The sequence below is a fragment of the Megalopta genalis genome, chromosome 3, assembly GCF_051020955.1.
Source record: "Megalopta genalis isolate 19385.01 chromosome 3, iyMegGena1_principal, whole genome shotgun sequence".
Lineage (NCBI taxonomy): Eukaryota > Metazoa > Arthropoda > Insecta > Hymenoptera > Halictidae > Megalopta > Megalopta genalis.
The window spans coordinates 26,064,819-26,077,028 of NC_135015.1; the positions used below are offsets into that span (position 1 = coordinate 26,064,819).

The window sequence follows — 12,210 nt, forward strand, 5'->3', positions numbered from 1 at the left end:
TAAGACAATAGGGGTTGAAATTAGAAAATCACGGTTAATGGAAATAAATTGTCCTTAAATGACGTAATTTTTTTTAATCGTGTCAAAGTGACTGAAATCGTGTGAAATGGAAATTGAATTAATCTTTTTAGACTGTCTTAGGACAAAGTAAAAAATACCGTGCAAAGACAGAATTGGGCGTAATATTTTACGGGTAATGTATTTTATCTTTATTAGCGTAATTTTGTGTTCACGAGGCATTCACGTTGTCCATAAAATGCTGTTACAAAAGTTACCCGCTCAGAATGCTAAAAAATAATATATATTATATATAATATAATTATATATAATATAATAATATATATATATATATTTATCTGAGTGAACACCAACAAATTATATATAAAAAGATATGTTTTTCCATTAGAAACATTAACTTGACTCTGTCACCGTTACACCCACGCAAAAGCTATAATAAAAGCATAATCTACCCCTTCGAATCAAACATCTTTTGCAAGACAAGTTTTTTAATAACTTTAATATCTCGTCAGATATTTCACTGTTTTCACTTGAACGCCACACCCCGTACAAACACCCTGCACAAATTCTGAATAAAAATGACTCAACTTAGACCGGTGATAACTCCGCGAAAAGTCATCGTAGGACGGCGACGTTTCCTTTAAATCGAAGCTCGAAACCTCTGCTTTAAGACAACCTTTCTGCGATCTAAGTTCGACGCACCCTCACCGATGTATCCATTTAAATATAAAGCAATGTTCGTCACAGTAAAAAAAAAAATACTGTCATATTTTGAAAATCGCCAAGTTCGACGAAATGCAGGGACTTCGTAAAATTTGTTACGGAGATGCCGTTTGCAGGAGAATGAAGTTCGATCCTTCCCCTTCAACCAGAAAAAAAAGAAAAGCGACTGCGATTTTTTTTCGCACAGTTACAGCACTTCGAAAGTGACCCTCGCATTTCTGTCGTAAACCATCATAAAAGGATTAATATGTGTACTTAAATACGGAAACTCCGCCAGGACGCCATTTCTCTGAACGCATAGACGTCCAAAGATCGGATATTCTCCCCCGCGGATGGCCGCTTTCCCGGCGACCATTGCACCGCTGCCGCGGGGTGCACAGAGCCAACGGGGTGAGAGCGTAATCAAAACGCGTTTGCCATTTGCGATATCGGGTTTTCGTATCAAATCGTTCGTTTATTAAACTCTATTCACTTTACATTAACAGAAGATTGCGTTGTACTATATGCTAAACGTAGACAACAAACGTTGAATCGTACAATCGAAACACGATCGATCTTTACTATAAATCGCTCGAGGAAACGCGCGTTCCATTTTGTACTGCTTTCGAATGCGTCTCATGAATTACCGAATGACGTTTCTTTTTTCTTTCTTTCTATTTTTTTTCTTGCCGATGATCCTTGAATAAGAAGAACGACTGTTCCGTCGTGTCATCGGGAATCTCATTCCCGAGAGAGAGAGAGAGAGAGAAAGAGAGACGATAGGACTGACGACAGCGTGGGCGTGGTGAGGGGGCGAGGGTGGAGAGAGACAAAGGTACATACACATACGTAGATCGTAGACGGTTTTGCGTGTATTTGGATCTTGGAGAATCGTTTCGTCGTCTTTTGCATGCGTGGGGGGTTCAGGGAGGGGGTGAAGTACGCGTGTGTCACGTGTCCGTGAGTCGTGACAGAAAGAAACCGAGAAAACGCTTCTTCCGTTTGAAGGAGTCGAAGCCGGTGAAACGAGCGAATCAACTTTATTGACAAAAATCTTTGAATATAATTGACCTGTTCAGCATCAACTCTTACTTAAACACGAGAAAAATGATAATTCGGTGTTGCCGTCGTGGGTCACGTGTATCCTCGCTGAAAAAACGATCGCGAGCTGTTCGCAAAAGCGCGTCGCGCGTTGTTTTAAACGACGCTCGCAAAGGATAGAAACGAAGGTGAGAAACGAAGTGAGAGACGAAGTACAAATAGAAACAAGAAAAACACACGCACGCGGTTCCCAGGTGCCGGCGAACAACGAAGGACGAGCGAAAAGAGAGCGACAGAGAGAGAGAGAAAGAGTGAGAGAGAGAGAACAAAAGAAGAAAACGGGAAAAACGGGCACGATCGTTTTACGTAACAAGTGTCTAAATTTTACCTGTGAACATGACATTTATTTCGAGATTAATCGTATGTACAAGACTCGCGTGACCACGCGGCGAGTGTACCTGCGCGCGACCGAGCGTTTAGGCTCACGGATAGGTGACGTTCTCCTCCTCGTGGGGAACATCCGGGACGTCGCTTATGGCCCCGAAATCGCCGTAGGCTCCGCCATGTTTGTCCCTGACAGGCCCCGAAACGGAAAACAAAGGAACCAAACAAACGAACGAACGAACGAATCGTAAACGGCGCGATCAAATCTGAACCGAAAATTCGAACGTTCGCAACGTGTTCTTTCTTCGTTTAATCGACTTCTGTTCTCGTTTTACTATAGGCATGCACGTCACATCCAGAATTTGCTCGTAAACTCTCTCGACTAAAATATAGATCTCGTCAACAAGGGGGCGCCGGCCACGGTTTTTCTTTCTTTTGTCTCGCGGCGGAAACCGTCCGCGGTTCCGCAGGAGGGAATTGACTACCTTGACAGATGGCGGCCGTCGGTTTGTGTTCGCGTGCCGCGAATGCGACGGCATTAACGCCTTTAGAATCGTGCGATGTGTCCGTTCCGACTGAACGGCAAACGAAGATCCCGGCGCGCGGTGGAACGAAACGCCGATTTTCGTGGACGCCGGCGGCAAGAATCGATCGTCGAGATTTTCTGTTACCGCGAAAGTCTCCCTAATTGACACGTAAATAGACAATTTCGGAAGAGCAGAAACGATTATTTATTTATTGTTATTTTTATGGTTGTCGAGGATCGGTAGAAGCGAGCCGCGAGGCTCGAATCCCCTAGTATCCCCTCCTTCGAAATTAATAAATTGTCCAAGATAATGTAACGTAAATAATTAATAAGTAATTAATAAATCCAAAATTGTCCACTTTTCTGCACAATCTGGCCGTCGATTAGCGAGAATTTATTCTATAGCTTCGTTCAATCTTCAACCCCTTGGGCAAATTTGACGACTGGGACTCGTTATTGCATTCTTTTTGCCTAAGTTACGAACGATGTCATTCTAATTACTATGTATATTATATCACTCGAATGAATGAATTCTCATTCCGTGCATATTCTGTGCAACTGGAAATTAAATCCGTTCGGAACGCAAGAATTTTTTCTAATAAATCTGTAGCCATTTGTCTTCTTCCAGTTGCTCCAATTTAAATAATTATTGCCCAAATCCTATCAGTTCATACGTTCTCAATGTTTCCCAGATTATCGACTATCTTATCGACAATGGTTTTCCACAGAAAAACATTCTGACATCGATGAAATTCCATCGTTCGACAATTGTATAAAATGAAATTCCATTGCACTAAATTGCAGTCATAATTCAATCGATGATTTCAAGTTCTACCAGGAACCGCCCAAGGTTCAAAATTTATCGCTGCTTCATCGGCAAGGTTCTCGGTAGAAAAATTAACTGCTGACAGCTGCTATTAACAAAGTAAGTCTAACGTATGAGCATAACGTATATATATGTATATATATATACATATAATATATGTGCATTAGATTTATCTTATCAGTCGCAGCTATCGGCCGCGAAGTTTTCTACAACCGCTCATTAATACGTTGAGCAAATATAATTATATACAATTATATGAAATATAATTTTCGACCAATCTTGAACGTTCATTTTCATTCTAATATATTCGAGCAAACTGAATTTGATCTCGAGTGTTTCGAACGCGAAAGAGTTGCCAATGTCATCCACTAAATTTTGATTTCCTAGTTTCGGTTTCGTTAATTTCATTAATTAAATCGCGTCGACTTTTATGAGTATCTTAGCTGTCGTTTATCGGCGCTGAACGCGACGAGGCTTCGATCGAAGCCACGATATAAAATTTCGACAGTCGATCGACGACGTCCACGAAAACAAACGCTTCGTTCCGCCGCGCGACGTAGCGTCGACGCGTTGCGCTGTTTCAACGAGAGAACAAGACGTGTTCGTCGGCGTTTCGTCTTTTGCTCTTGTCCTTCGTTCCGTCGTTGATCGTTGACCGGCGATAACCGTTACGAAAAGATGCCCGCGAGACGACGGCGACGACGATTGCGACGGACTCGTTATGTCACACCGATAATGCGAACCCGGCCCGATCTTTCTCAGGAACGACGCGGCTCGACGCGAGCGCGAACGCGTTATTCGCCCGTTGTTCGTTCGTATAAAAACGTGGTTTCGTCACGCCGGTTCGTAAACGCGACGCGGTCTTCGTAGAAAAGAAGGAGAACGGGAGAGACGGAGCTCGACGGCTGACAGACCGTCGAAAAGTTTCAATGCGAACCGCGCGTCCGCGCTCCGCTCGCCGCTGGATCGAGCGGTCCGCGCGCGCGCGCGACGAAAGAAATCTCGATTGTACAATGCGTTGGCGAGTTACCCGCGCGCCGATTTACCCGCGCCGGTCTCCTAAAAGAGCGATCGACGGCGCCGATACGATCCGCAGCCGTTCGACGATGAATTTTCGAACGCGTCGAAAAGAGAATCGCGCCGGCCGATCTGGACGTTGCGATCGCGTTTCACTTAACAGCGTGCGATCGTCGCGAGAAACCGGCGGCGCGCGTACTCGATCGACCCTGGAGCAGCGAAAAACGAATCCGAAACCGGCTGTCGACGGTCGACCGACGCGAAAAACGCAACGCGCGCGCTGCGCTTCCTTGATTTGGCGCGTGCGAAGGCCGGCATCCTCGTTCAGGCTTCTCCCGCGGCTCTTCTCCGTCGAGTACGCGTTAGTTTAAAAGGTCGGTGATATATAAAAAACGGTTTTATTCGAGAGATCTAGCAGGAGCACGCCGCGATTAGCGAGCTCGTGGATACACGTGCGGCGGGCTCGCGCGACGATCGTCGCGGCCCGACGCGTTTTACCGTCGCGTCCCGTTGCCTCTTTTGTGCGCACAGAAACGCCGGGATCCTATGCGCGCGCCCCGTCTGTGTTCGGCGCTGATCGTGATCGAGGCGTCTCGGATCGCGGGATAATTGGAAACGAACCGCTTCGCGGTCCTCGAACGACGATACGACGGCCGATCGATAAGCAGGAGCCCGATAAGAGACCGCGCGCCGGGAACCTCGGCTCTGGCACTCTTGCACGCGACACTGTGTTTCAACCGACGTCGGTTTTTTCCGAACTGAAACGCGATTTCCATTGGGAAATTTCAGATTGATGCTACAAAAGTGTCAAAGTGCACTGATAATATATATATATAACCATATAATAAGTTGACAAAATAAAGCATTATTTATGAAAAGAAAACAATGTCTTCAATAGTATTCGAGCCCCAGCGTAGCCGTTGCATAGTCACATTTATTTATTTATTTATTCAGTTTGCATGTGAAGTAACCCATTAGTTACAAAAATAAAGAATTAAACTCATCAGAATATCTTTTTTTCTATTTAATCGCATTTTTGAGGTTGAAAAATTGCTTGTTTCAATGCAATAACGTTCAGAATTATTTAACGTGCACCTACATATACGTATACAATTATATGTAGTTATATTATATATATGATTTCACGGCCATGCTGGATTTTAATTCGATAGAAATGATATTAACCTCGACGCTAGTTGAAACACTTTCCCGAAAACCGCGTGTGAGAGTGGCAGAGCCCTGCCGGGAACGCCCCCGCGCTCCCGTGGGCGTGGTTCGAGCTCTTGTGGGCGCGTCCCGCGCTCCCGTGGGTGTGGCCCGAGCTCTTGTGGGCGTGGTCCGAGCTCGTCGAGCAGCCACCGTAGATAATTAGAAACCGATCGCCACGGGAACAGATCGGAGTTGGGCCTTATTCGAATCAAATTCGACGCGGACGATATTTCGAATAAAATTTTATTCGAGAAACCTTTCGAATAAATTCTTCTTACGCGAACAACGTATCGAATAAATCGCTCGAATCAGATTTCAATTCGAACAACACATCGAACGAATTCTTCGAATGAAATTCGATCCGGCACAGTAATACATTTCGAACAGCTTCCTCGAATGAAACGCGATCGGTTACTCGAGTAAAATCCGTCCAACTCCGGATCGGAGTGCCACGACGCCGAAACTCCTCTCTCCGTCTGTTCCTTCGGGATCGGATCGCTACGGTCCGCGGGACGATGAATCCGCGCGTGAATTTCAAACTAGTTATGCTGGAAGATCGTTAGAGGTACTCGACGATATCGCATTTGATGGATATATTCGGACAGCTGGCCACGCTGGCCCCGTAGCCGCCCCTCGAGCTTTTGTGTCTTTCGGTGAGCAGCTTCTGAAAGATTGGCAGGATCGTTAGGTCCAGCAGCTCGCCGTCCGACACGGCGCTGTACATTTTCGACACGTTCACCGCAGAACCGCCGACAACGTCCGCGCTGGTGGCCACGGATCCGCCGACCCCGCTGCCGATACCGATACCGATCCCGCCGCCGGTCCCGTTCCCGTCGACGCCCCCGGAACCGCCTCCGACCCGCGGGCTGGCGCTTGCGAACTTGTTGTTGTGGATCGTCGCCACGTTCGGCGTGCTCTGCACATACTCCAGCCGAGCCTGCTGCCGGAGCTTGGACTCGGTGTGCCTGCACTCCCGTATCCTCCGCGCAGCACGGTGCGGGCACTCGATCACCGTGTGACCGTCCGTTCGCAGCCGGGCACACTTCTCCCGCGACCGCTCCGATACCGATCGCTGGATGATCGTCGAAACGGATTCCTCGCATTTTTCTGAAATCGGACGAGAGGTTAGAACGCGTCCGGCGGGGCATCGTCCGCGGAAATTGCGGTGGATTCGCCGATTTATATGCTCGCGATCGGATCCCGGATCTTTGTGCGAGATGAACATTTTTATCGAATAGAAATTATATTAATGTCTCATTGGCAGTTTAGGAAGAGGAGATAGAAATTATTCGGCTTTGCGGTTCATTTTTATAGTCACGAATTGTTGACAACTATGAAAACGAGATGTAAGGTTATAATAATCGTATGTCCTCTTCGCAAATTGTCCATTTTTGTGTACAATCTGAGCGTCAGTTAGGGAGACATTATTGTGCAGTAATGTCTCTCTAATTGACGCCCAGATTGACCACATAAATGGACAATTTGGGAAGAGAAGATACGATTATTCGAGCCTTGCGTTTATTTTTATACAGGGCGTCCCAAAGATGTCTCGCAATCCGAAAGTGGCGGGTTCCTTGAGTCATTCGAAGCAACTTTTTCCTTTACAAAAATGTTCTCCGAGGCACCGTTAACGAGTTATTAACGAAAAACAGTGACCAATGAGAGGCGACCTCAGCTGGCGCGTGGCGACCGAGCCAATGAGCGGAACTGGGCTTCGTGCGCTGGTTGGCTGGGCCGCCTCGCGTCAGCCGTACTCGCTTCTCCATTGGTCACTGTTTTTCGTTAATAACTCGTTAACGGTGCCTCGCAGAAAATTGTTGTAAAGGAAGAAGCTGCTTCAAATGATCCGAGGAACCTATTTCCGGATTGCGAGACATTTTTGGTACACTCTAGTTATAAATTGTGCACAATTATAAAAACGAGCCGCAAGGCTCGAATAATCGTATCGCCTCTTCCCAAATTGTCCATTTTCGTGGACAATCTGAAAGTAATTTCGGTTTGCATTGTCATTCTTTTGTTAAAGTTATCATTTTTTTTTGTCTTCAGCTTTGGTAGTTGACACGTTTAGATTGCTATGGAAACAAATTCCGTGTAGTTTTTGTTTACGACTGATAATTTCTTTTGAACTCCATTTTAACACGGAGCGCAGAAACGAACGTTCTCCGGCTTCTCACCTGTGTCAGAATAGCTCGCGCTAACGACCGCAGGAACACTCGGCGAGCTTGCGTTCTGCGAGTCGTAACGCTTCCTCTGCCGCCTTGGCACCGGAGGCGTTTCCGCGGAGCCATTTAGGGTCGCATGAGAGTGACCACGACCGCCACCGTGTTTCTCGCATCGGTAACCCGTCCCGGCGACCAGCGCCCTTCTGTGCCCACACTCGCCGATCACGTACGATTTGTCGAACGATCCGAGAGAGATCTCGGTTCTCTCCGACTTGGAAACGTTCTCCGTGGAGATGTAGCTGATCGAGTTGATAGGCACGCTAGTACGCCGGGTTTGGAACAGTTCGTGGTGCGAATGCGCCATCCCGTTGTTCTTCACGGACGATCTCCTCTTCAGGGACTGGTAGGTCACCGCGGCTGCCGAGGCTGCAAGAGAACCAGGGCTTATTCAATGTCTTCGACGATTAAAGTCACGTTTTAGAGCAGAATCGGGTATTAATAATAAAACTACTGGCGATTGATGTATAGCTTCTTCTATCAGAGGGGTCAAAATTACTTGTTTTTTAAATTAATAAGTCGTATAAGGAAGGGTAGCAATTTTTACGTTTTTATATATTATAAAATATATTATTCCAAATACTAAATATAATATATTTTATGATAATATATTTATAATATATATAATATATAATAATATAATAATATATATAATAATATATAATATAATAATAATGATAATAATATAATATATATAATATGTTTATAATATCATATATATTATAAACGTTACACACACACACATATATATTATTATTATAAAAATATTCAATTATTTTATATATATTTTACTAATAATATATTTCATAATACATAAAATTGTAATAATGGCTGTCTTTTATATATAATTGAATATAAACTGAATAAAAATGATAACATAGTAACAATAATTTTAAAAATAATTACGCTTACTCTTGTATATTGTAAGAGTACAATTTTCTGTTTTGTAAAGTATTAACGAGAACGGAGGCATATTACCCTTCTTGGATTTTGCAAGTTTAGGTGACTCATCTCGGTACACTGCGTAAAAGTTTACATCAAAACGATAAAAAAAAGGAAAGAAAACTTTTCTATAAAATTAATTGTTTGCATATTTTAGAAAATGAACTATAAGAAAGTTCATCATCTCTTAAATGAAACAAAAGGTAGCCGAAAATATATTTCTTCTTCTAACGACGTTAAGGCAGTGAAAATATTATTATTATTATCACTATTAACCATTAATTAAACTGAAAAAAATACCATTTAGATTACAGACTATAATTTTGAGTGATTCAAAAGTGATTACAGTGATTTAATTAATACAACAAATGATTTAATCGATACAATGCTGCAGTGTTCATAAATTCTTCTGTTTTCACTGTTCCGTGTTTCGTTCATCCATTTCTACCACTGCAAACAATCTCCTGCCTTTTACTATATTCCAGTTACCTTTGCCCTAATTCCCTTTACATTTTGCTGTCACTCGAAACGCCAAAAACAAAATAAAATCAATTCTGCGAACCAGTCTCTTCGACGCTTAAAAACAGTTCAAGACAGTAGATCCAGTTCTAAAAATCGATGACATTCGAACCCTAATTTCGTCGAACGCTTGCCGGCATTACCGCGGGTTGGAGTGGCAGGGGTTAAAAGGTGCTCGGCCCAGTAGATTAGTATTACTCACCGGAATGCCGGTGCTTCGGCACGAACTGCATCGGCGGAGGGAGGATCGCCTGCTCCAGGTAGTTCTGCTCGTGGAGCTCGCCGAAGGAGACGTTCTTGGTCGGCGGAGGCGTGGGCAGCCTGGACCTGCGATCGTCCCGGTACCTGATCGGCTTCCCGTGCCTAGGAATCTCGGTCTCCTCAAGGATGATCGCGTCACCCTCCTCGACGATCTCCGGCACGAAGTCCACGTTCGTCTTGCCATCCGGGCGAGGCTCCGGGCTCCTCTCGATCAACGGTTCGCTCTCCTTTCCCGTACCGGCCGACCGAACTCTCCTGCGCGTTTCAGTGTCATCCACAGTGTGTTTCAGCGCCGATGGGACCGTCGACGGGACGCCTTCGATGGACTGCTTCGTCGTCACCGTCTGCGGCACCAAGGGGACCCGCTCCGTGTCGATGGCGATCGCCGGAAGCTTCGAGAAGGAGGTCTTCTTCCTGCGAAGAGGAACATGCGGTAGAAGCGCCAGTTACTGTGTCCTGCGGACTTTGATTGCTCTCGCCACTGAAAGAAACTTCGGCGATTTCGACGAATAAAGATAAATAATAATTGATTAAATATAGATAAATCTCAGAGTTTCTTCTGTCGATTTCGATTTTGCCATGAAATTAGCGTCACGTCTTCTTCGAATGTTAGGGGAAAGGAGAAACAGTCGTGGAGCCAGTTGCTGTGTGCCTGTGATCTATAAAGATCAACGATAAATATTTAATATTTAATATACTTTGTAATCGATTTCATTTTCTATGGGTGAAATGTAATGTTGCTATAAGCCATTTTGAAGCTCACGTTGTGGATGACTGCTTTAATTAAATTTCATATTCACATTTCTTCTCATTAAAAATATGACAGATGGTTTTAGATCTCAGGTTAATGGAGAAGTATTATAGGATCAATTACTGTGCAGAGCAAATAAACTGGCGAAATTGAAACCAGAAACGAAGATTCAAATTAATGATCGATTTGTTATCGATTATATTCATTTATTATTTTATATTCGTTAGCAATGATTTATTTTACTGAATATTCGTTCAGTACTATCTTCAAACTTCTTCATAAGCTTCACAGAAAATTTGAGTAACTTTTATGGTATTTCAAAAACGTCCATCTTTTAGATTGGTAATTTCAACAAGTAAATAATCGATCGAATTCAAGTACAAAAATATAGCGCGTCCTGTTCGATAAATATACAGTTAATCATGCTTGAAAATGAACTTGAAATAAGGCAGAGTATTTGGATATCCCACAGTAAGTGGCTCCACTGCTTTAGCTGCGAGTCAGCTGGGTCAGCTGGGAACGCCCACACTCGCGCTCCGCCCACTTCTAGGCGGAGCGACTAGCGCGACCGGCCGCCCGACAGCCGACTCCGAGCACCGGAGCCCCGAATTCTCCGCTTTATTGAGCGGCCACGGTAGAATGATTTATTTTTTTCGGTGTTCCGTACGCACTTTGGGGCCTGTTGCTCGAGACCGTTGGTGTTGGCATAGTCCGGCTCCGGCTGGGAGATCGTGGTCGAGTTCAGACTGCACATGGACATCGAGATGTCCGTGGTCTCCGTATTGACGGACAGACCTGCGGCGAAGGTATCGATCAGAATCGATTGTCAACGTGCAACATAGCTTCCTATAGCCTAATGTCTTAGCTACCCTCTTTCTTGAGCGTCCCCTCTTGCCGCGGAACCGTCAGTCTGTCCATCGGCTCTTGCGTGTTCGTCGCGCATTGGTCTCCGAGCCGCCTCCGGAACATCTGCAACCGGACAACCGCGTTTACTTCGACCGGACGCGGACCACGTGGCTGATACGATTTCCGAAAAGAATGTCGAACGCACAGTGTCCCGTGAAATAGTATTCTCAGTCGAACAGGCTAGACGAGGGAAGTCGTTGATAAACAACAACCTGTGTTATTCGAAATGGAACCAGGGACTGAAAGTGATAGTTATTTGAAAAACTTGGGTGGAGATAATCGTTGATGATTATAGCTCGTTTATTGTTAAGGTTATTTTATAAGGATAATGCTCGATCGATGCTTTTTTAAATCGTATGCTCGCTTGCTTGTTAATTTCGTTATTGTTTGGCAGTCAAAAATAATATACATAAGCTTGGATAATATTAAAAATAGAGAGCGTACGATTTATAAAATATTTTATGGCTGAAAAATATTTTATATTCTGAGTTTTAGCGTCTTGATTAATTAGCTTGGTAATTTAGCGTCTTATTAATAATAATAATAGTTATAATATGCGGAAAAAAATGTGAATAATCATTATCGATGAAGGAAATTAAATTTTTTAATTCTAATTCGGTTATATATATTGTTATTATATATATTATATATTCGGTTATTATACTGCTAGTTTCTTTTTTAGTGGCGTTGATACAGAGACAATAATGCAAAAATATCTGTAAATTCTTTTCGTGTCTTCACTGTCCTGTTTTATTTTATTCATTTTTGCTTACTAATGGGTAAAATCTGCAGTCGATTTACAACAGTTGTCCTTTAGAGAATTTCGGGTTTAGTTAATAATAATTATTAACAGTGAAAACCTGTTATGGTTGCTCCTAATTATTATGTG

The 12,210-nt window shown here is 43.9% G+C and overlaps 1 protein-coding gene across 1 annotated transcript in view; it reads right to left on the reverse strand.

The window, feature by feature from the left end:
- Positions 1 to 1,169: 1,169 nt before the first annotated feature.
- The window catches only part of GABA-B-R2 (gamma-aminobutyric acid type B receptor subunit 2), a 237,520-nt gene continuing 226,479 nt past the window's right edge, over positions 1,170 to 12,210 (reverse strand). The window contains exons 15-19 of the mRNA XM_033473525.2: positions 11,285 to 11,384; positions 11,087 to 11,210; positions 9,606 to 10,078; positions 7,898 to 8,311; positions 1,170 to 6,830 (exon numbers count right to left, since the gene is read on the reverse strand). Of these exons, the coding sequence (XP_033329416.1) occupies positions 6,283 to 6,830; positions 7,898 to 8,311; positions 9,606 to 10,078; positions 11,087 to 11,210; positions 11,285 to 11,384 (1,659 nt within the window). The 3' untranslated portion in view covers positions 1,170 to 6,282. The remainder of the gene's footprint in view (positions 6,831 to 7,897; positions 8,312 to 9,605; positions 10,079 to 11,086; positions 11,211 to 11,284; positions 11,385 to 12,210) is intronic.